Source organism: Erithacus rubecula (genome assembly GCF_903797595.1).
Source record: "Erithacus rubecula genome assembly, chromosome: 4".
Taxonomy (NCBI): Eukaryota; Metazoa; Chordata; class Aves; order Passeriformes; family Muscicapidae; genus Erithacus; species Erithacus rubecula.
The window spans coordinates 3,178,962-3,201,982 of NC_136686.1; the positions used below are offsets into that span (position 1 = coordinate 3,178,962).

General features: G+C 38.4%; 1 protein-coding gene across 6 annotated transcripts in view; it reads right to left on the bottom strand.

Annotated features, from left to right (window-relative positions):
* The window catches only part of ERC1 (ELKS/RAB6-interacting/CAST family member 1), a 256,843-nt gene that overhangs the window by 142,871 nt on the left and 90,951 nt on the right, over positions 1–23,021 (bottom strand). For 4 of the 6 annotated variants that reach the window (XR_013773970.1, XR_013773971.1, XM_079303738.1 and 1 more), the window contains 5 exons: positions 19,810–19,947; positions 18,728–18,868; positions 17,535–17,675; positions 14,009–14,044; positions 7,562–7,755 (listed from right to left, as the gene is read on the bottom strand). Coding sequence is in view for 4 of the 6 variants with exons in the window: in XM_079303738.1 (XP_079159864.1) it covers positions 7,562–7,755; positions 14,009–14,044; positions 17,535–17,675; positions 18,728–18,868; positions 19,810–19,947 (650 nt within the window). In the remaining 2 variants the exon portion in view is untranslated. The remainder of the gene's footprint in view (positions 1–7,561; positions 7,756–14,008; positions 14,045–17,534; positions 17,676–18,727; positions 18,869–19,809; positions 19,948–23,021) is intronic. The other 2 variants (XM_079303739.1, XM_079303741.1) reach the window with 1 other exon arrangement.

A 23,021-nucleotide genomic window follows, 5' to 3' on the forward strand; every position in this document is an offset into this window, starting at 1 on the left:
AGCATTTTCATTAGGAAATCTGTATTTTAAAAGCTGTTGGCAATTCCAGCCACAATTTTTTCTGCATGTTTGTGTATTATAGGGAGTAGAATGAGCCTGCTACATTTGTCTCAGATGTACTTAGGATGTAGTTTATGTAATGATTTTCAGCCAACCTTTGATTCCCCTTGTTTGACAGTGAGTGATTGTGTATATTTATTACCCTGTCTTCCCTTCAAAGCAGTCTGACAGGGAACAATAGGCATTTGAGCTTCCTTGTGTCTGTCAAAGCAGAAAGGCTATTTGTATTTACTCCTTTTGACACGTTTTCTTGATGAAAAGAATGATAGCTGGTCTTTTCCTTTTTTCTAGGTTGGTATTTAGAGGGATAGGGAAGAGATGGAAAGGCAGAGACAGAAGGTTTGTGTATGCATCCATGCACACATGTATGCATGGATCTAAGAGCACAAACCCAGCCACAGATGGCCACAATAGAGCATTAAAATTACTATTTCACTGGCTTGCTGGCAATTACTGCATATTCCTTTTGTTCTTTCTGTACTCCAGGACAATGCCAGGATCTGACACTTCCATTTTCACTGTATCAGTTGTATAAAAGACAGCTTTGGTGGGGTTTTTTTTACTCCTTTCACCCTAAGTTGTTAGTATGGATATTCCCATATTGCTCGAAGATGTTGACTGAAACAAAGCTACAAAACAGCTTTTAAAGAGATGTAGTGAAGGCAGGTAACAAGGAAACTGATATGCAGACTAGGTTCATTATTTACATGATGCTTTTTCTCCTGATGTTTATAATTATTTTAATTATATCACAGTTCTTACTCTCTACTTATCCAACAGCTGGATTAGGAGATATCTGCTAAATAAAATCCATTATTGCTACAATATAAGGCAGATGACAATTCTTATACCCATTACAGATAATAGGCATGAGAGGGAGTGCTTGAAAACCACCTTGACTTAATGATAAAAACAAGCAGGACTTCAGCACTACAGAAAATTTGGCAGGAAAAGATGCCTTCAAAAAAGTCCACAATCAGTGCTTCTTGTTACTGGCATTTCTCTAGTGCAAGGTCCTTCCTGGAGGATCCAAGGTCAGATCCTTAGTCTCAGATTAGCAGACAAACCACCCTTTTGAGACAGCCCACTGCTGAACCTAACAAAGGAGATGGTCTGCACTCAGTTCCATGGACACAAATCATTCTGCTTAACATTGCCAGTCTGCTTGAACACAGATATAACACCAGGCTGAGGGGGCTCACTGAGGGATAACACAGTGAGCTCATTCAGACACAGCCCTGACCTCTCACCATTCCAGGGGCTGCACTAATTGGGGTTCTTTGACCTTGTGTTTTAGAACAGCTGCTTCTGCAGCATCACAGAGTTTCAGTTTCTCCCAAAACACAGGAAGAGGGAAAGAATGGGGAGTAAAGGACAGCTAAATAAAGAACAAATTGAAGGATATCCCATTATATGAAAAAGGTGAGGATGGATTGAGGACACACCGTAAAATCACTGTGATGGGGCTTTTATCTGGTGCTCTCTCCAGATGGATTTGCAATTACTGGCAGTGTCTCTGTGTCTCTCTTTTCTTTCCTTAGATGCAGATTTCAAAAGTAGTTAGTGAGTCTGAGTGCTGCTCTTAAGGCACTTGAACAAAGATTAACTTCCAGAGGGCAGACAACTGCTTTCTGAAAATCAGCATACAAATGTCTGCTATTAAATACCTGGAAGGAAATGTGCCTGCATCTTTTATTATTATCTATTTAAAGAAGTCATGTAGATATGAAATGTTTTTTGTTTTCCCCCTGTGCAACTTGATATGGGACTTCAGGTGTGATGCTGATCTTGTATGAAGATAAAGCAAAACTGAGAAGAAATTACTTCTTCCTTTCCTAGCTTGGAAATTATGCAAATCTTAATATTTAACAGATCTGTGTGCTCAGAGGTGGAGCTGGGCTAACTACACATCTGACCACTTCTTTCCATTACAAAACCCTGTCCTCAGCTGCTTGCCAAATACTAAAAAGTTGTGCTGCTATTTCCCATGACAGGTTCAACCTAACTGGGGATTTTTGTGGAGAATTTCAGCTGTGTCCTTCACAAAAGGCAGTGATTTTTATGGAAAAAATTTCTTCATACACGGTTAAAAACTATAATTTCACATAAGGTGTCAATTAAAATTATAAGGCAACCTTCATTTTGGAATATCCTAAACTGTGAGAGTTTTATTAGAATTTTAATGTTCACTTAGCTACAGATTTTTCAGGGAAGTGGATGAAAAACACAACAACAACGGATTCTGCCTTGTAATAATAGCACACAACTATAAGATAAATATAGTTGATTTGCTTTTATTTTTTATGGCACCAGAATGGATTGAAGTAATTTAAAATTATACTTAATTGTTTCAGGTTTTCCAATGCCTGAATCAGAGTTCAATTTATTTTTGGAGGACTATAATCAGTTAAAAGAATACAGTATTATAGCCATACCATCTCTCAAGGTTAATTTTAATGGTGATGATTATGACTTTATAAACACCTTTCTTTAATTTGACAACATATCTTTAAATTATTTATATGCCTTGATGTGATTCTCGCTTAGGAATGCTCTAAAAAACTATTTAAATATTCACAGAAACAACAAACTTGAAAACCAAAGAATTATTGCAAGATATGAGTAGCAGTTTGAAAGTATTTCAGCTTCAAACTGTTGACTTAAGCTTAGGGCATAATTTACTAGTATAGTTTCCTTTACACTATTCTAGCAAACTGTAAAGTTGATGGAAAATACAGCTAATTTCTCTCTCCATCTATCCTTCACAGAACACTACACAAACATATCTGTCCTAAAGAGCAACAAAATAGGATACTGCATTCTACTGTCCATATTTTTCAGCACTCCTCTGAGATCCCCAAATGCTTTTTAATCTTTTATTTACTATTGAGGAGAAATATTTAAGATGACGAATATACCTTTTGGCTGCAACAAATCAAAACTTGGAAGGTTTCTTCTTGAAAAGGGCATCCTTAAATTCTTTTCAGGAAAACTCTCCAAATTCTCGTTCTTAAAATAGCCACTAATTCCAGCTGTCCTTTAGAGGACTGCTGGTATTCCACAGAGTGCTGTCTTCCTTTGTTCCAAGGCAAAGTTTCCTTCAGGAAAAAAAGAAGCCCTGTGTCCTCACAAGAACCACCTACCTTATATAGTGAGTGTGCCAAAAGAAAATCAATTTTAAGCCTGCAGCTGGAACCAGGACTTCCATATATATTCACTCAGACCTCACTTCTGAAGAAGCATATAGAGACACTTCCTGCCACCTCTCCAGTACAAAGCCACCTCTTACTTGCATAATATGTGCACACCAATAGAGCTGTGTATAAATTACTCTGAAGGCTCTGATGGCTATGTCTGACATATGCAACATTACCTTTTGCTTGTTTTCTTATTGCAGGATAGTCATCACAATAAAACTCAATAACAAGTCAATACTGACCTCTATCAGTGACACATTTTAGAACACTGAGTTTTAGCTGGTTCAGGCAGAACTGGCAGCAAGAGATTAGAACCAAAGGTAAAACACAGCAAGATAATTAGAATTAAAAAGCAACAGCTTCTGTGGAGTTTAAATCAGGGAAATCAGTAGCAAACTTCCTTTGGACTGTGGCCAGAACCAGCGCTTGCACATGAGCGGGTCCTGTAGAGCTGGGGAAAGCAGCAGCATTGCAGCAGCATTGCAGCAGCCCCAACAGCAGCAGCAGCGGCCACATTCCAGCCCGGAGGAGGAAACAGAAGCCTTAGGACACTCACTTTCCCAAGAAGTCCCACACAAACCCCCCCAGGTGCTGCGGTGCGGGCAGCAGCACCGGGTAGGGAGGGGGCAATTGGCGGGAGCCGTGCGTTCTGAGGAAAGGCACAGACACCAAATCCCCGGCACACACACGGGAACGACACGGCTCGGGGTGGGGAGGGACACGGGGCAGGGGAAAGCGGGGGAGAAAACACAAACCGAGAAGTTACAGAGAGACAGCAGGTTATGGAACAGCAATACAAAAAGCAAACGGTTAGTTACAAAGGAAGTGAATAACCAGACAGGTACAAAACCCTCTACAGCTCTACAGTAGGGGACAGAAACAAAACTTACAGGGCTGCTCACCACAGAAGGAATGTGGGCTTAGGGCCCATCCTTCCCATAAGAGAAAGCAAAATCCTCCCCACAGAGAATAGATACCAATGTGCTTGTGCTTTCAACCTTGTGTTGAAATTTTTCAACTTTTGCAGAACATGTATCATACTTAATATATTTGTTTGAATACCTTTCACCTGAAAAATAATGTCTCCCACTCAGTAATTGCAACAGCTACTGAAGAGTGGAAGCATTTCCCTCTTTATGTTAACTTAAGCACAAGGCAACTTTGCCTGGATTTAAAAGGTTAAAAGAACAGTTTTCTGTTTTTAATTTCATCTTCCTCTCCCTTTTGTCTTTTTCTCTGCTCCTCTGTGCCTACCTCCCTAATAGGCAACACATCTCTTCTGTGGATGAAACCCTGATAGCATTTCTCCCTCCCTGACAGCATATGGTGTAGCTGTCACATGGAACTGGCAAAAGGGAAAACTACAGGGAAAAGAGACTCTCTTTTGAGAAATCCCATTTTTTAAAGAACAGTTATTCTCTGCATGTGACTTTCTTCTTCTCATCTTGTTGCACATGGAACACTGACTGCTCCTGATAGGCACAGCAATATTTGCTGTTTAGCCTGCTGACAATTGCTTCTGCAGGCACTAAGGCTCTTCTTTGCACAAGACAGTTTGATCAGCTCTAAAAGCATTAGAAGCCAAGATAGTTTCTAGCTCACTCTGCATGGACCACAGTTTAGGAAAGACTTAAAAATTATCTATTTTTTTTCCCCCTGGAAACCAAGGCTCTTCTACCTCTAAAACAAGCATGTAACAAGCCTGGATATATAGGCTCAGCCATGAAAGAATATTTTATAAACAAACATTGTAGATAACAACAGGACCAACTCATACATGAAATAGGCATGATAAAATCTCTGCTTTGTGCAAAAACTCACAAGAAGAAAACAAGATTTCAGGGAATACATAATTGGGGGTGCAGCTGAAAACAACTAGAGTCAAATAGAAATTCCAACAATTATTCAGAATAAGAGAAATTACCAGTCAAAACCTCACCATAAACTATCTGGAAGTTTCTATCTCTTTCTCCAGTGCTGCGTTTATATTACAGTTTCACCTGAAAAATCATTTCAGGTGTTGACACCTGGATAAGTCACCACACTAACAGCATACACATCAGATCTTTAGATCATGAAGACTTTTTCTATTTCCACTTAGAGTGATTACAGAATATGAATATTCTTGGATTTTTCTCCTCCCCTTGATTTATTCAGCTGCTGGCAGTCACATGATAAAAAGCAGTCTTTTCTTTTACATAGTTGAAATACCTATTCTAATTACTAGAAATAAGACAAAAAAAATTCTATCTTATCTCAGCACTGGTAGAAAAGATAAGTTAAAAAGAATAGAGGCCCACTCAATTTTTTTCAAGACTGAAGATCAGGTGGTAAGAAGGAATGGATAAAACTGAATAGTCAAGAGTATTTACCAAATTGTTATAGAATGGTATCTATTTATATGGGGGTTTTATGTTTACATAGTAAGACTTTAGTCTGTGACTGAAACATCAAGAAACTACCATGTAATAGGGAAAAACAATAACTGCTTTGCAGATGTCTAGAAATGCATCTTGACCAAGAAAAAGCTTGCTTTCTAACTCTTTGAACATGGTACAAATGCTTCCATCTATAAAAGAGGAGACCCATCCTAATTTCTCTTCTTTGTTATTTTTCCTTTGTAAAATATAAACTTTTTTGTTTATATGACACTTGTGTCTATTCAATTTTGATGCTGCAAGTCAAATCATAGTTCATTTCTAAATGCTAATGTAATAAAAAAAATCAGCTTGCATTAAAAGTGTATGTAAGAGGATTCTCTTCCTGCCATTTTAATTTCCTCTAGGAATCAGGCTAAGGAATGATGCATATTTCTGATTTCTTTTCCTAAACAGTAGTTACTTCTCCACAAAGAAAAAAAAATAATTAAGAGAGTATGAATATGTTTCTTCCCCCTATCTTACTTGCTGTTTGTACCTGTTCCCTGGGAATCTTGCCTGCCCTAAAGAGGATGGCACAGGGAATGTCACACCTGAGATGGGGACCCCAACAGGACTGAAAAAAATCACACAGACAAATAACTTGCAGCTTTTTCATGTCTATACTCATTCAACAATGTCAGCCTATTGCCTGAATGCTCTGCTGATTGCATTATGTACCAATGGGCTGAACAATGCATCACTCATGAAAAATGGAAAGACATTTTAGAAAAATATATTCTCACTTCTGGGTGTTGGCGCTCATGCCATAGGCATGAAGAATTCTGGTTAAATAAAACAACTTAAAAAAAACTAACAGGATGTTCCAGTCACAAAAAAAGAAGAAAACCAGCTGGCAAGCTGAACTGTGGTTCCAGAGCTCTGTACATTTCAAGGAAAAGAGAATTGACTCCTTAGAAAAGAGTTTTTCAAATCATTCAGAGGGGCCCATAATTTGACAATCAGCAAGCCATGAAAAATAACCACTGATTGCAGAACTTTTAATGTCCTCCACTTAGTTGCCCTAATCTTCCTGACACTAAATTGTAGAGTAGTTAAATAGTGAAAAGACAGAAATCAGAAAGACTATTCTGGCACAAGACAAATGGAAATAATCAAATTTCCATTTTGCTGCTCCAAGTTTGTGATTTTTCACTGAGAATGGTAAAGTAAACAAAAAGCCCCAAACAGGTACTACTGCCCAGAATTCTGCTCTTGGCCCAATGTAATATGAGAATATTACAGAACACAGAACCTAATTCAGGTCCTACCCAAGATCTACGACCTATAGTTGTGATGCAAATGTCATCAAATCATAATAAATTATAATTTTTTTCTTGGGACATTATAGCTTGAGCCTTCAGGCTCCAAGAGAAAGATGGAAAAAGTTGCAAAGTGCTGAATCAAGTTTTTCCTGTACTAAAACAAATCTGCTCATCAGATTTACCCGGGCCAAAGTTCACCTGTGTCCCTACCAGTACTGAGTTGTGAGGCCACTTTGTCAGAAGAATCTGAGTAAATAGCATCATAAGCTCTGAAAAGTCATTTTTCTTATTTTTGTGAGAGCCATGCCTAAGGAATTTATTGTATCAAAACAACGAACTGTGTTATAAATACACCAAAATGTCATCAGGTTTTTCTACCCTTTCCCTTACCTATCTAGTTGTACCTACATCAGTCCTATTTTTGAGTAGCCAGGTAATAAAAATCACATGGTAAGACACCCTTTTCCTAAGAGTGCAGCACAATAAAGGACCAAAGATAGAAAAACTCAAAGCAAACTTTCCCAAAATAGACACTTGAAGGTTTTCAAGACAAGAAAAACAACTTATCTCTATCTATCAGCCAGCTCTTTTGGCTCCTTTTCTAACTTGACACCACTCTCACCTTTCCAGTTCTGCTATCTTCTTGTCCTTGTCATTCTTCTCGTTCTCCATCTCCTTGAGGATCTCCAGCAGCCGATCCACCTCGGCCTGAGCCTTGCCAGACTCCTCGCGGTGCCGCGTCACCTCCCTCTCCAGCTGCTGCAGGCGGTCGCTCAGCTCGGGACTGGCCCTCGCCTCCAGGCTTGCCTCGTGAGCCTGGCACAGAGAGATTCAAGAAAAAACACTTCATTCACTTGTTTCAATAACTAAATCAATATGCCAAGTGTCATACTTCTGCACAGATGGTGCTGATGTGTTCAAGCCCTTGCTAGTTCTGTGAGCCACACAGACCAGGGTTAATCACTATGGCTACCTACTGAAATTATCTTTGCTTAGTTATCCAGTAATACATTTTTCACAATCAGGCTCTTGGGACAAAAATTACCTCCAGACTGATGATGACATGATCTGAATGAATGGATTGTTTGGGGATGTTTTTAATGGCTTGGTTTGTTATAAAAAGCACTAATTTATTAATAAAACTAATTCAATAGTGTCTAGCATGTAAGAGACAGGAAGATGCAGTATTCATGTTAAAAGTTAAACAGCAGAATAAGGATTATTCTTTTTCTCTCACCCTGCCCCTCTGCTCTTGCATCTTGAACTGCAATTTGATATCAATTAAAGCTATTTCAGAATTGCTCAAAATTGCTTCAGGGAACAGCAAGTTTGATGGAGTTATTCTGTTGATGAGGATTGCCTACAAAACCCAAGGCCTTGATCTTCTCAAAACGAACCTACAACAGAAAATAAGACTACAGACTTTTCTCCCCTCTGTGTGCAGCTGTGGAAAGTTGTTTCACAAGCTGCCAATGTTCTGCTCCAAAGCACACTCAGTCTAGATCTGATAGTATATGACTCTGTTGCTTTTAAAGGTAATTGGAGAGAACTGCAGCAGTAAAAAACTCAGGGCAGAAAGCAGCTGCTTCCAAAGAATCAAATAGCAAAATTACATTTGGCTAAATCTGTTTAGTTATTCAGTAAAATAAGACTGGAGGAAAATATCCATTCATTGACCTCAACATTTTTGCCTTGAAGTGTCTAGCTTTTAATTAGCTTCTTTAAAGCCAAGGCCACATTCTAGCAGAATCCAGGAGACTTGTGGAGCAGAATATTCTGGAACTGTGGAATGTCCTGATGCCTGTCTTTAATGGGACTGACCTTGGGATGGATTTGCGTTTCCCAAACAAAGGAAAGGTTCATGTTCCAGGGCCTTAGCCCTGGAGCTCTTGGCTGAGGGTCAATACTAAGCTGCTGTGGCTTCCTTTTTTAAAAAACAAGAATTCCAGAATCCTGATTAGCTGGACAGTATTTTATTCTAGAACAAGATGCCCAGCATCCACCAGGTCTGCCAGGCAGACATCAGCAAGAGTGCCCAATAACCAAAAATTATGGAAAAGCAGAACCCTTTGCTGAGGTCATACACTTAGGAACACTTAAAAGGCTCCCTCCTTCTAAGTGACTTTCCAGCCAAACCCTGACACTCCTGTGTCACTGAACTGTAAGCCTGGAAACCCTGAGCTTCTGACTTGGACCTGGCCACAAGTGCATCCCTGTGAGCCTGAAGGCTTTGGGAAGCCTTTTAGAGTAAGAGCTGTCACTGCTTCCAGATTCCTTACTGCCCCATAAGCACTTCAAATCACACACCCTTGGAAAGGGCTCTCCACAGCAAGTGGAAGGGTAATTAATGCCCTGCCAAGAGGATGCAGACTCCAGGAGGATGTGGCAGCAGTGAGACTGACAAGTGTGTCAGCTCCTCCAACAGCTGTGAGCAGCAGGGGACACACTTGGCTTTGGAAAGAGTCTTGGTGGGTGTTTACTGAAATGCTTTTTTGGAATTTCCAGCCTGTGGGAAATCTGAAATACTTGATTTCATTTCCTTTTCAACTGCACCTTAAATTTTAAAAAACTCCTCCAATCCTTCCTCCCCAAACACAGGGAATTGGGAGTACTGTTTTGGGGGCACCTATATATCGACTGAGGGCATCTGTATTCTCCTAAGAGAAACTATGTATAGAGTTCAGTCTGGTTTTCACCAGGCAGAGCCTGACTTCTGCTGTACTGGATTTAGGTATGTTTCCAACATCTCAAACTGTTTGCTTTAACAAATACTCCTCCAGGCTCTTTAAAGTCATCCAAAATACATGATCAGATAATCACAAAACTTCTTTTAAAGGAAAGCAAAGTTAGTCTGTTAGCCTGGCTTATTAAACTCACTAATTCAAAAGAAGTTATGAGACCTAATGCAATTTGAATGTCAGAACAGTCCTGATTTATTTTACCCTGCTAATAAAAGCATCTCCACAACAACCCAAGAGACACTACTGAGAAGAGGAAATAAATTTTCTTTTCTAGAGAATTAGCCAACAAGTCAGTGTGTCTGGTTCTTATAGAAGCAAAAGGCTATTTACAGGACATAAATTATTAGTTAAGACACGTAACACATGTTATTTGTATATAATGCACATAAGTATGGATACTTTCACCTAACACAAAGAGAAGGTTATGTGATATGCTGTAAACTGGAGACCACTTCCTGCACTGTGAGTTACTGACTGAGTGACTTTGGTCCATTTTGTGGGTTTTGTACAAAATACGTGTTTCATGACCGTATCTAAAATCCTACTGGATTCATTTATTGTATAAGAGAGAAAATCAATGCATTTAGAGGTTTCCCACAAACTCACATCAAGATCTGGAACAGATGAAACTGGCTACCTTCCCAATGCAACACTGAGCAAAACAATTCATCTTGGATTTTTTTCCTTTAACCAAAAAGCTAAACACAAATAATGAATTCCTATATTCACAGTAAAAAAAATCCACATGCAACTTGTCCTGCCCACCAAAACTGTACAAAAACTCCAAAGCAGAAATTTTGTTTTTGAAGCAGAATCAACATATAATATGACAAATGCACCAAGAGATTCTCCAGCATTAAGAGCCTATAAGAAGTCTATTTTCATAAGTTTGACTCTCATCTCTGCCTGACACAGTATTTGTAAATCTGCTGACTTTTAACACAGTTACAAACAAGTGTGATAATATATACAAGAAGTATGATAAAAATTAAATAAATTTGAAAAGCAGCTTACTGAGGGTGAAGGGAACACTGCACTTTCTCATCTCCACAGGCCACTGAGTTTAGCTGATTAAAGGCTATTTAAACCCTTTATTAGTTTCTCCTGACCCTGTCAGCAGCTGTGTTCCTGTGTGGTATCAAACAGGTGAATTTAAGAGCACAGCCAAACTCACACATTTCATCCTGCTTTGACCTGTATAAGGAACAGTCACATTTCAGCTGGAAAGCAGCACCCTCTGAAGCTCTGTTTTTATTAGCAAAGCTCATCTGATCAGTATTAATCTTTGCCAGTGTGAATTCAGTTTCAAATTCTAAGTGGTTCAGGACTGAGAATAGTTTAAGTTTACAACTCTGGATATGCTCTCCCAGGTCTTAAGAGGGACTATAAACTAAGAGGTGGTTTAACAGCTTTCTGCTTTCCTGCTCTCAGCCATCATTTCCCATCTGGAATGTGGTAAGTGATGGGGTGACTGCTTCAGGTACCTACAGAACATAAGAAAGAGTGATTGTTCCTCCAAGAAATAAATATACTCTAACTTCTATTGCTTCCACAGAAAATCAGCTGACAAAGCCAACTTCTACAACTGAAACAAAGATGACCAATGTTTCACAGAAATAACCAATATTTACAGATGGAGAAGAGTGGAAGACAAAACACATTAAAAAGAGTTTTCTAAGTTGATATTTCTCGTGCCAAAAACCTCTTTTTTAAGAGGTAAGATAATCTTACACAGCTTAAAGTGTGCCAGAGACAGGGAACAAAACAATAGCACAGATCTAATTTAAAGGTTCTGAAATGTAAATAAAAATTCCAAACATTATGACCAAGACTCCAAATCAATATTCCTAAAATATTAACTAAATCAAACAGCAAATAATTCACAGCAAACACTTTCTACTTTTACCTATGAATTAAGACAGTAAATTCAGTTTAACATTTCACATACAAATGCTGCCAAGAACTTTTGGCCATGAAGTAAAAGTTCCCAAGAACCTGAAATCCCATTTTAATCCACCCTCCTACCTCCAAGGGCACCTCATGTCTCCTAAAAATAGTAAATGCACACACAAATACAGAAATATATTATGATTATTTACTGCAAAAGACAAACACTTGACCCACTTTCTCTACTTTTCCTACAACAAAGGCAGAAATTCAACTGATAAAACATTTGTGCTGTCTTCTATTGTGCCTTTATTAGTTTTAACAAAACTGTAAACTTAAAAAACAACCAGACTTTCTCCTCCTTTAGTTCTAAGGCTCTACACACCCCAAACTATAAAAAAGCTTTTTGAAAAGGCTACAATGGAAGTAAAAGGCTCAGGAAATTCTCTGGTATACTATGTACTGTAACCTTGAGTCTGTCACAGAGAATTATTTATTCTGTTATTTAACTATCTCTACATTGTTAGTCTTTGTTAATGGAAATGCAAATTTTTGACATTGAATAACCAAGTGTTCAGTTACAATCAATTCATGAACAAATTATTTTCTTTATGAAGAACCACAAAGACAGGAAGACACCTCAAGAGAGGCAACTTCCATTACTTGAACAAGTGATCTCTTCAGGGAGATACAAGTTCCCATGGATGTCATTAAACATTAACAATTTGCTCTCTTTGGATTCAGCCCAACCCAGAGTGTGCAAAGTCAGGAGGGAAGGGCCCACAGGACATCTCTCTTTGTGAGTGCATTTTAACCCCCCCACCTGCATCCTCTGATCTGGCCCTTACTCACCTGCCCACAGGCTACCACAATTCTACAGAAACAGGACTCAAGTGACATTCAGTACCAGTTCTTGGATATTCAGTGTATGGCTTTATACATTGTTTATTCTGAACTGCAACATGACATTAAAATAAACAATTCCCCAATTTTCTTTCAGTCATGCTAATCACAACTAATCACTTCTTACCACCAGTGGGAAATGAGGATGCATTATTATACCTGGTGTGCAGGGGAAAAAGCAAAATGCAAACATATCCTGCTTTAGTCACTCAATGTTTTCCTACTATTAAAAAAGTATTTTATCATCTTACTTCTCTAGATGATTATCATGTCTCATATATATCTGGCTCACTCTTGGAGCATTTGTCACACAATATTGAAAACAGCAAAACTCTAGGAGACAGAAATTTAGTTATGAAATGCTAGACAAATTACCTCACAAGGAAAAATGAGAAAGACCACACAGTGTGACATTGGCTGCTTCCTAAATTTTGGCTACCAGAGAGTCATAGGATGGTTTGGGTTGGAAGGGTCCTTGAAGATCATCATGTTTCAACCTCCCTGTACCTTATCCTGTGTGTTATCATACTGGAGAATAAATACACAGTTTGCTCCCATATCTTCTATTGTCTGACTTGAGAGTCTCAAAAACTTTGCATTTTATTAAAGATTTAGTATAGACAGTGCTGTCCTGACACTAATTCTTCTGCCAATTTGCACCAACTGCAATCTTTTTGTATTATATCTCATTTTCTCAACTCCTTATCAACACCATTTAGCCAGGTTTACAGAATTTCTGATACGGGATGCCACAAAAACTGAACAATTGCAAGCCCCAACAATTCCCTGATTCTCAGACAGTGATTGTCAGGATAGACAAGTCCATTTACCCTGAATATTGCCAAGAGTAACACAGGTATCAGACTCCTGAAAGTGCTGTAACACCATTTTTTATGCACAGAGCCACAAAAGAAATCTCTGATGAAAACCACCTTGGATTACGTAATTTACAGTGCCAAGATATTATTATACAAACACTCCTTGACAGGAGTGCTCTTTGACATCAAACAGGAGGCTGGAAATAGGATCCAAGATTAAACTGACATTGTACCAGTGAGCTGAATGGTTACACAAGTTTCTGAGCAATCTTTCAGTTGCTGCAACTTAGTTGTTATTTCTAATGTGCTGCTGTGCCCAGTGTTACACAACACTTTCACACAAGAGGCTCGATTTGCATGGAAATTCCACCTTCTTGCTCTGAAAATGCACATACAATGGAGATGACAGAAAAGCTACAGGACATTTCAAGCACTAGCAGCGAGGGGAAACAAAACACTGACACAATATTAAGCTGTCCAAACAAAAATGCAGTTAGACCAAAGCACTGGAACAGTGAAGACATCTCAGAAAACTTTTTGGAACATGACAGGCCAGACACCCCACTGCTTTTTGTTTGCATCCATACTGTCCATACCCACTACTAATGGAATTCACCAATACACTCTGTTGGTCCAACTATAAAAGCACAGGTGAATACACATGCAACACAAAAAGTTAAATGTGCTGGCAACAGCCTCTCAGATTGCCAGGAAACTTACTAGCTTGGATGGATGACTCAATAAAACTTCAGGGTGCTAAAGGGAGAAAGAAGACAGGAAAAGATGGAGAAAATTTGGGATAGCAACAGTGTGAGAGAGAAACAGAAAAGATGTAACAAGAAAAGAATTTAAAATAATAACTGCAGCATTAATTTACTAAGACAACAGAATCTTAATTAGTGGTTATAGCATGCATTACACTAAGCAGCTTCTGGAACATGAGAAACATGGAGAGTTACCCTCAAGCAAGTTCCAAATTTCATCTTGATTTTCCCAGCTTAATAGCTTTGTCCAGCCCCCACATGTTTAATGTATTCCTTTGACTGGCTTTACAGATGACTTTCACAGATTGAGAGGAACTTTAATTCCTAGTGCTCCCCTTGTATCAATTTCAAGGCAGCTGAATGGTTTAGAAAACTAATTCAGTAACTGACACTATCTGAATGCTGAATACAATTTCTGGTTTTTTACTTTTATTGTTACAAGAAATCCTGATTTCCCTGGTAGCCTTTTTCTTTCTATGTTAAATACATAATTTATTGTCCCTTCTTTGGAAAAAAAAAAAAAAACATATCAGCTGAGAACAAAAACCAGACTCATCTACCAATGTTATCTGTAATATTTTCAGCTCTGGGAGAAAAATCCATGTTCACAAAATAAAAAGCAGCAGAGTCTGTATTAGACTAGCCAAGCTAATTCTTGGGAAAGACAGAATTTGGATCAACACTTCATTCAGTCTTTTTTCCCCCTGTTTTTTGAAAGATACTATTCTCCTGAATTTGAAGAAAAAACACCACAGCAGAAAAGAAAAAAAAAACAAACAACCTCTGAGTGAGCCTGTTGAATGTAGAGGTATTTTCCTGGCAGGAAATCACTACTAACATTTTCTGTTGAAAAGTTCCTAGAACTGCAGCAAGAGGAAGTTTGTTAACATATGGTTTGGACTCTTTTTACTCCCTAAAAATAAGGAATATATCTATAGGGAAAAAAACTATGCACTGGAAATGAAGATGGACAAAAATTCACTCACTTTTCCTGGAAAAACCTCTAATATTAGTTGGTCTCTCCCATATTAGAAAAACCAAATGAAATAAAGTATACTGGCTGGGAAAGACAGTCAGAACATGCTGGGGAAAGAGAATTCTTAAGAACAACAACTAAAGGAAAATTTTTACACTATAAAACTAATACATTAAAATAGCTGTTTGGACATAGATTTTCCTAAAGAAAAGAAAAACCACCACAGAGTATAATAGCACTTCACAAAAAAAAAAAAAACCAAAACAAAACCAAAAAACAACAAAAAAACAGGGAGAGAACCTCCTATATGTGATTTGTCTCTAATGATTCCATCTAAGCTAAAATGAAGACAGGACACCAGGCCATGTAAACTCAACAGGGATTTATGATCTGCTTTCAACCTTCAAAATCTCCCTGCATCTCCTGCTGGCAGCAGGATGGCAACTGAGCACAGAAGCAGTGAATGTAGAATAATCAGAACATTAACACACAGATTTGCATAACCATGGTATTATTGTTTGAAAAAACAACCCCAATAGGAAAACCACAGCAGTTTTAGTCACTAAGCCAAGGATCAATACAAAACAGCTATTAGTGAGAAGAGGAATAGCAACAATAACAACAACTGGATATTTCAAGTGAGACACTGGAGACTGACATGGACTAAAACCAATAACAGCAACTTTTCAGCACCCTTGCCCTCCTCCACTCAGTTAATATCCTTGTTTAGTGTAAAGTCAAATCCCTTTTACAGAAGGAGGGGAAGCTTGCAAGGTTCATGATTTCTCTGAGGCTCACTGTTTTGAGGTTAGCAAGAGTTTTTTGCAAGGACTAGCCAAGTCTGTTTTATTTTACAGCAGTCCAGTTCAGGTTCTTCTGCCAGCTTCTTAAATTCTAGGGCTAATAGATTTGACTGCAAGTACTCAACCTGTTCACTGGGAACATGAGGCAAGGGAAGCAAAACTGATGTTAGACACATCTCCATTCAAACTGTGAGGGAAGAACCTAAAAGAAAAAGCTTTTAACAATTTTCTCTTAACGAGCTACATGAGAGCTTGTTTTCTGCACATCTCATGCAAATCTGCACTAAAATAATATAATAAAACTCAAAAGAATGAGCCTCTAATTCAGTTTTAAACTGAACGCTCTTAAGTAGCCATTAGTTTTAAGGTTAATTATGACAATTTTGGCAATTGTTAACAATGCAGAGGTGCAAAAATGAGTTTTTAAAGCTTTAAAATGGAGCTGGATTATCTGTCAATTATTTCACTGATGAGAAGGAAATAACCTCAAAAATGTCAAACTGCCTGAATAAATATCTGCAATGCATTTAAAAAGTGAAAGCCTTAAAATTTTCTTTTCTTCTATGAAAGCTGCAATAAAGCCCATTAAAAATTAAAAACAGCTGGAAAAGGGTTATTAAAGAAATATGCAAACTTACTATAGGCATAAAACACATTCAAGTGAATGTTAACTATATTTTCTTGAGTGACCAGGAGTTAGTCCACATAGGTAATGGTAGGCTATTCAATTTTTTTTTGATTGTAGAACTGAAACCATCCTGACCATTATTTAAGTAGCTTCTTTAAATGAAGAGATGCTCTTAACAACCTCTGGCAAATCTTAGCTACAATAGATTTCTCAACTCATTACCAGCAACACAGGATGAAACTACAACTCTTGGCAGAGAATTCAATGAAAGGGTCCTTCATAACACATAAAAGTCATATACAGAAATGTAAAGGGCACCTCATGAAATTATCATATGTTAATTGACCTCTTCAGATAATGATCTCTACTCTGGATTATTACAAAATCTTGGATACTCTTTTTTACCAGCACCTCCCAGAGGGACCTTTTGAGTAAGAAGTCCAGTGATGTATGAGGCCTTTATTTATTTTCCTTGTCCATTTAGCAGACACTCTGCTAAGTACAGTTCTGAAATATCCACTGAAAACAGCCTGTGAGACCAATTACATGTGTACAGCTGCCTTTTCTTGCCACTGAGCTCTGTTGATGCTGAGTAACAGAACAGTTGATTTTGTGTGATAGAATGAAAAAGGACAAACATGGGTCTAGACATGCATGTACTGAGTTTTATTTACACTGTTCTCAGGTGCATTAACACCTACTCTGCACTCACAAACAGAAATCATAAACAATTCTGAATTGATTACTCCAAATCACATACTTCATGGGTGGTGTATTCTTCCCATTAGTTTTTATGCTTTCCTCTGGGCAGGGCCAACCCTGCACCTGAATTTACACATTAACAACTATAAGCATTGATAATTGATATGTGAAATGTTTAGCTGTTATTTTTTAAGCTGTTGCATCAATTTAATGGCACTACTGCTGCTATGAACTGTACTGAAGCAGACTAAGCCTCAAACTCTTTGTACCTGTTAACAAAAAAGCCAGCAGCACTGTTACTGCATTGAAGTGAAATCAAAACTTAGCACAAGTATCTGAAAGTTACACAAATATAAACAGGCACTAAGTTTACCTTTTTCAACTGTGTTTCCATCTTCAAACATTCTTCCTTTTTCTGTTCTAATGCAATTTCCAGTGTTTTGAGTCTTGAATCTTTCTTGAGTCCTGATGAAGCTAATGATGAAGCATGTTCCTTAAGATCCAGTAATGATGTCTAAATTAAAAAATGTGAAATAATTATCAAGTAAGTGTAATAGTTAGCTCCATTCCTGTCTTTATTTTCTTCCTACCCCTTCACACTATGTTCAGGATCTAATTTAGAACATTTTTTTCAGGTTGTTTGCATTACTGACTTAAGACAGCTTGAATCAATTCAGGCTTTCAGGATCAAAATAAAACCTCATCTAAATTAATTTCAAAATAATTTTTAAAGATGGACAATTTTGTAAACTGGAACTTGTGCTCCAGTGACAGTGATATTTAAGAAAAACTCGTTTCCAGTAAAATTGCATTTAAAATTATATGTGGTTAGAAGATATAGCCACTGAGAGAATTGAAAGCATTTCTGTATACAGCTTCCATGGGGTAAAACAGATTCATAAAACCTTAATCCAAAACACATCTCAACTTCTTTCTTTATGAACAATTTTTGTGTTTGCTTTTTTCCCCTGTCAAATGCTGATTTCCATGTAGACAAAATGTTAGTACTTTCTGGGTTCATATTTTTGTATTGTTTTACTTTGAGTTCTGAAAAAAAATATTGTAAGTACACAAGAGAGGAACAGAGAACATTTATATTTCTCTCATATAATTAAGGTAATTTGTCTAGCCAACTGGCTCATTACCAACAATCAACCTAATTAATCAAAGAAAGACTGGAGAGTCTAAAGAGCTGGCAGTGCAGTTTCCATAAAGGAACAAACATTATCCTCATGCTTTTGGCACCCACAGCTTTGATCAGCCTCTGCTCCTTCCTCCCTACATTCAGACTGGGACAAGCTTGTTCCCAGTCTATCAGCACAGCTCAGTCAATGCCATCACTGACCAGCAGTCAGCCACTACTAACAAGATTAACTTGGGATGGCTGCTATCCCTGAAAAGGTGGTTCTGAAACTGATGCTGTGCAAATTCTCCAATGTTGTACTCTACCACATCAGCTTTGTCGAAGGACAATTACTATAAAGGAACAGTTTTCTTCATCTCAAATGTAACACAAATAGAGACAACAAATAATTCTTTCACAATAGATTCGTGTTGCTGGTCAACCTCTTTCTCTGTGAGATCTCCTTGTAAAATGCTGACTCTCTCTTTCAGGTCCTTTATGTCTTTCTTGTAGTTGTCGATCTCTTCCTGTTTTTCTCGTTCATCTCTGTCACGCTGCTCCTTTAAACGCTCAATGGTCTTTTCCTGACAAAAGAAAGGAAATCCCTCTCAGTCAATTCAGCTCCTGAGGCTTTTTATCACAACACTTCTGACACACTTTCAACGAGGAGAAGCAGTGTATTGCCATTTTCTTTTCTTGACACTTGTAAAGATCCTCAAGGAGGAGAAAACTGGAGAAATCTATGGATTTGTGGCTGTGAAATACCAGGATTTCTGGATCCCTGAAAGTTCAGTGCTGTTACACTGCAACCCAATTCATCTGGTTCTGATTATCAAAATTTACCTAAACCAGAATGTATTACATATTGCTTCCTGACTTATTTAAATCTTACTTTTCTAAAATGTACAGTTAAATCAGCGTTTTTTTAGACAAGAAGAGGTGTACTGCCTATGTGATGCTGGTCCTTACATACAATAAGAAAAGGCAAGAAAATAACTTTTTGGTACACTAGACATCAGTGCAGCTTTGTGATATCTTGGAATATGAAAGAATGCAAGCAAATTCCCCAACCTCAGGTAAAGTTTAACCATAGTTCATAGAATCTAACAGACTAAAGGAGCTGCAGCCCTGCTTCTCTGGGAATCAAGAAAAAAAAAAAATACAGTTATCCCAAGAAGTTGTCTCACCAAAAGAGAACAGGATGGTCTGTCTGTGAGCCGGTTATCTCTGAAAATCGAGCAGTAAAAGATGCCAATTTATCAGGAAAATCCCAGCGGTGCCACGCCGGGAACGGCGCCGCGGTCGCCTCAGCGGCGCGTCCTGCAGCGCCCTCTAGCGGGCGAGCGCCCGCCGAGACCGCTCCGCCCTGGGAGAGCACCCGGGACCGGGACCGGGACCGGGACCGGGAATGGGATGGGCGCAGAACGGGAATGGGATCGGGATGGGCACTGGAATGGGAACAGCTCAAAACCGTGCTTGGCACGGGGCAGCACTGCAGGAACTCCCCAGCGCTTCCCACACTCACCTTCTCTGCCAAGGCTTCTTCCAGCGTGGTCAAGGCGGTGTCAGTGTTTGTGGTGTCGGCCTGCAAGGATTTCACTCGATCCTTCAAGCTACTCATCTGCTTCTCCTTGTCTCTCAACTGCTCCTGAAGGTTTTCAATCTTGAACAAAAGGAGACAATTTTAAGACAACGGCAAGGAAAACCATCCAGAATCATCTTAGGTTGTATTAAATGATTAAAACTATTCTTAAAGCAAATAAAGCCTAGTACTTATAAGCCTTCCTCAAAACATCAAGTGATGCAACCAAACCCATCAAATAACAACAAGGAATCACAGTAAACTTTTCTACAATCAGGAATAAATTCAGAGCAAGTAACTTGTGAACAGTATTCACAACAACAGCATAAAGAAAACTTATCATTACCAGTTTCTGAGGATGCTGGGCACTGTGTCAAAGAAGGATGATCAACATATTAACAAAGAAACACATTAACGAGGGAAAGAAAGTGAAAAAACCCTTACTACACATGTAAACTAAAAAACCAAAAAAACCCACTTGATAATTAAAAACTTGTGACGAAGTATTGTTTTAAGTATTTTCTTTGGTACCATCATCATACTTTTTGCAACACTGGCAAGTTGCTTGTGCATCTCACATGGTGGCTTGCTACATGATAGACTATCACAAATTGCCATTTCCTGGATGGAAAATGTACCAGCCTTGTTTTCTGTGAGTGTAGAATTTCATCTGTTTAGCAGTTATGAATATAACTTTTCATACACTGAGAAGACTTAATGCCAGCCCCCTTCCATGCATATATACACATCAAAACAAACTGACACATTAACATAACATGTCAAAAACAAATTTTTCAACAAAGGAGTAAAATGTACACAGATTACTCAGTTGCTTCTTTTTTGTGCTGTTTTGAAATGTTCTTGCATCAGCAAATGCACATAATAAACTAAGCAATGACATGTGACATGTAAGGTATCCAGCTCCAAAACACTGCAGCAAGACACTTTTTCAAAGACATTTGTCAGAAATGCTGTGACCAGACAACCCTAAAGGCTACCTAATCCTGTATTTATAATGATAAATTAAAGCATTAACTAGCCTTTTGTTTCACCTGTTAGCAGGTGCTTATTTACTGGAAATACAGCAACTATCCTCAGGTTTTACTCTTCAACACTGGAAAAACAGAGTTTCTGTGATTACATAGCAAATTATTTTACTACCTTGCTGTATGTATTGAAATTACATCTGGAGCACAATAGAATATGGGGATTGGTTTATCTTTAACATATTAGAGAAAAAAAGTATTAGACCTTGAAGTTATGCTCAAAACTGAATTTGGGCACACTACAAAACAAAATTAAAGACCATCAAAAAACCATAACTAGAGACATATCATGGCAGTCAGAAATAGCTGTAAGAATTGAAAATTCCTTTTTTATACACTCATATCAGTTGTTTAATGCCTTGTAGCCCATGGAGCTGCACAAAGAACCCCACCAGCTCTGACTGAAACGTTCTGCTGCCCACGTGCAGGCTGCCCAGGAGTGGCTGCTTTTGACTTGAGCAGCTCCCAGTGCCACCAGCTGTCTAGACAGGCTGCCTGTTTGGACAGCTCACCATGAAAATATACTACAAAGAAGGCTGAGTTATTCTTAGACTCATATTTACTTCTGGAGGAAAAACACTCTGGCCAAAGGCTGTGGCTGGCTGAGAGGGGACAGTGCAGAGTGGCTTTCTGCTGGGAGCAAACCACAAGAGGCAGCTCAACAATTCAGCTTCAGCACATATTAAGGTGCTCACCAAAGCATCACAAACATTTATTTGCACAAGCCCAGTGTGCATTTTCATGTTTCAATTACCCTGTTTGCTGTGACCGGAGTAAGATGACAGCACTCTGTATGACTGCTGCACCTCCCCACTGCAACTGCACCCTCTGCTATTAACAAACACCCAAACCATAAATGTGACGTGGATGAAGTGTGAACCTGTCTATTCCTTCAGTCTGAGTGCATATTTTTCAGTCTGGAGCAATGAATGGTGGGGTTTGTTATCACTGAGGGAACTGCAGGTATGCCAAAATATTGCCAGTCATATTTAGGCACTACCTAAAAAGCCCACTGTAGCTCCAGCTGTGCATTTTGCAGGGTCAGATAACTGAAGGACCTGATCCTTAGATTTCAGAAAACTGGAACTGGCATTATGGGTCAAAACTGAAATATTTCTGTAATAATAGATGCAGAATTTCCCCAAAGAAATCACATTGAATAGTAAATTGCCTTCATTCAATTTTTCTCCTAATTCTGGAATATTATAGCAAATAATAAGTATAGGATCTCCACAATTATATAACCTGAAGAAGAAAGCAAATACTCTACACTCTGTCCATGTAATTAATTAATAAAGAAATTTGCTCCTATATCCCTGAAAGTAGTTTGAGAATCCTTTTAAAAAGAACAGACAATGCATTCCTAACGCACAAAAAAAAAAAAAGCAGTTCTGAACAAATTCTCAAATAACTGATGAAAATGAAACAGGTAACCAGAACAGGGTCTCTGCTACTCATGAAAAGATGAAATAAACCTTAATGGAATCTCCAAACCCTGTGGAACAAAGAGTGACACAAGAACTGAATGAGCACAGTTTATTCTTGAAATACTCAGAGAGGATAAACCTCCTCAGAAATGTTCCACAAACCTAAGTAATATATTTTAATTATTAACAGACTTTTTTTCTTGCCATATTTACTTATTTTGCAGTGTAAAGCCAGCAATCTATGGCTAAATCAGCCACATTATCCTTAGTGCAAAGATACCCAAGGCTACACTGGCATTATCTGCTCTGCACGCCAATTTTTCCATCAATAATGATTTACTGGAATATTTTTTCCAACATTACCAGTTGTCAGGCACTATCATGCTTCAACTTGGGTGATTTATTCTTAGTTGTGTGGAACTAATTATTTTGCCTTCCAGCCCTGCAGCACAGAGTAGAGGCAAGAGAAGCTTCCTCTGGCATTCTGCTCCAAAGGCAAGGAAGCATTCCACTTCTTGCAAATACAGACTTGGTGAAAAGCCCATGCAAATGCAAATTAAAAACAGCCCAGGGATTCAAACAAAACATCTAGTTAAATAGCCATCAAGGCCAGAGATGCCCAGATTCCTCTGGTTAGAGGTTACTAGACCCTGTGTATCGTGCTTCAGCCAAGAAATTCTTC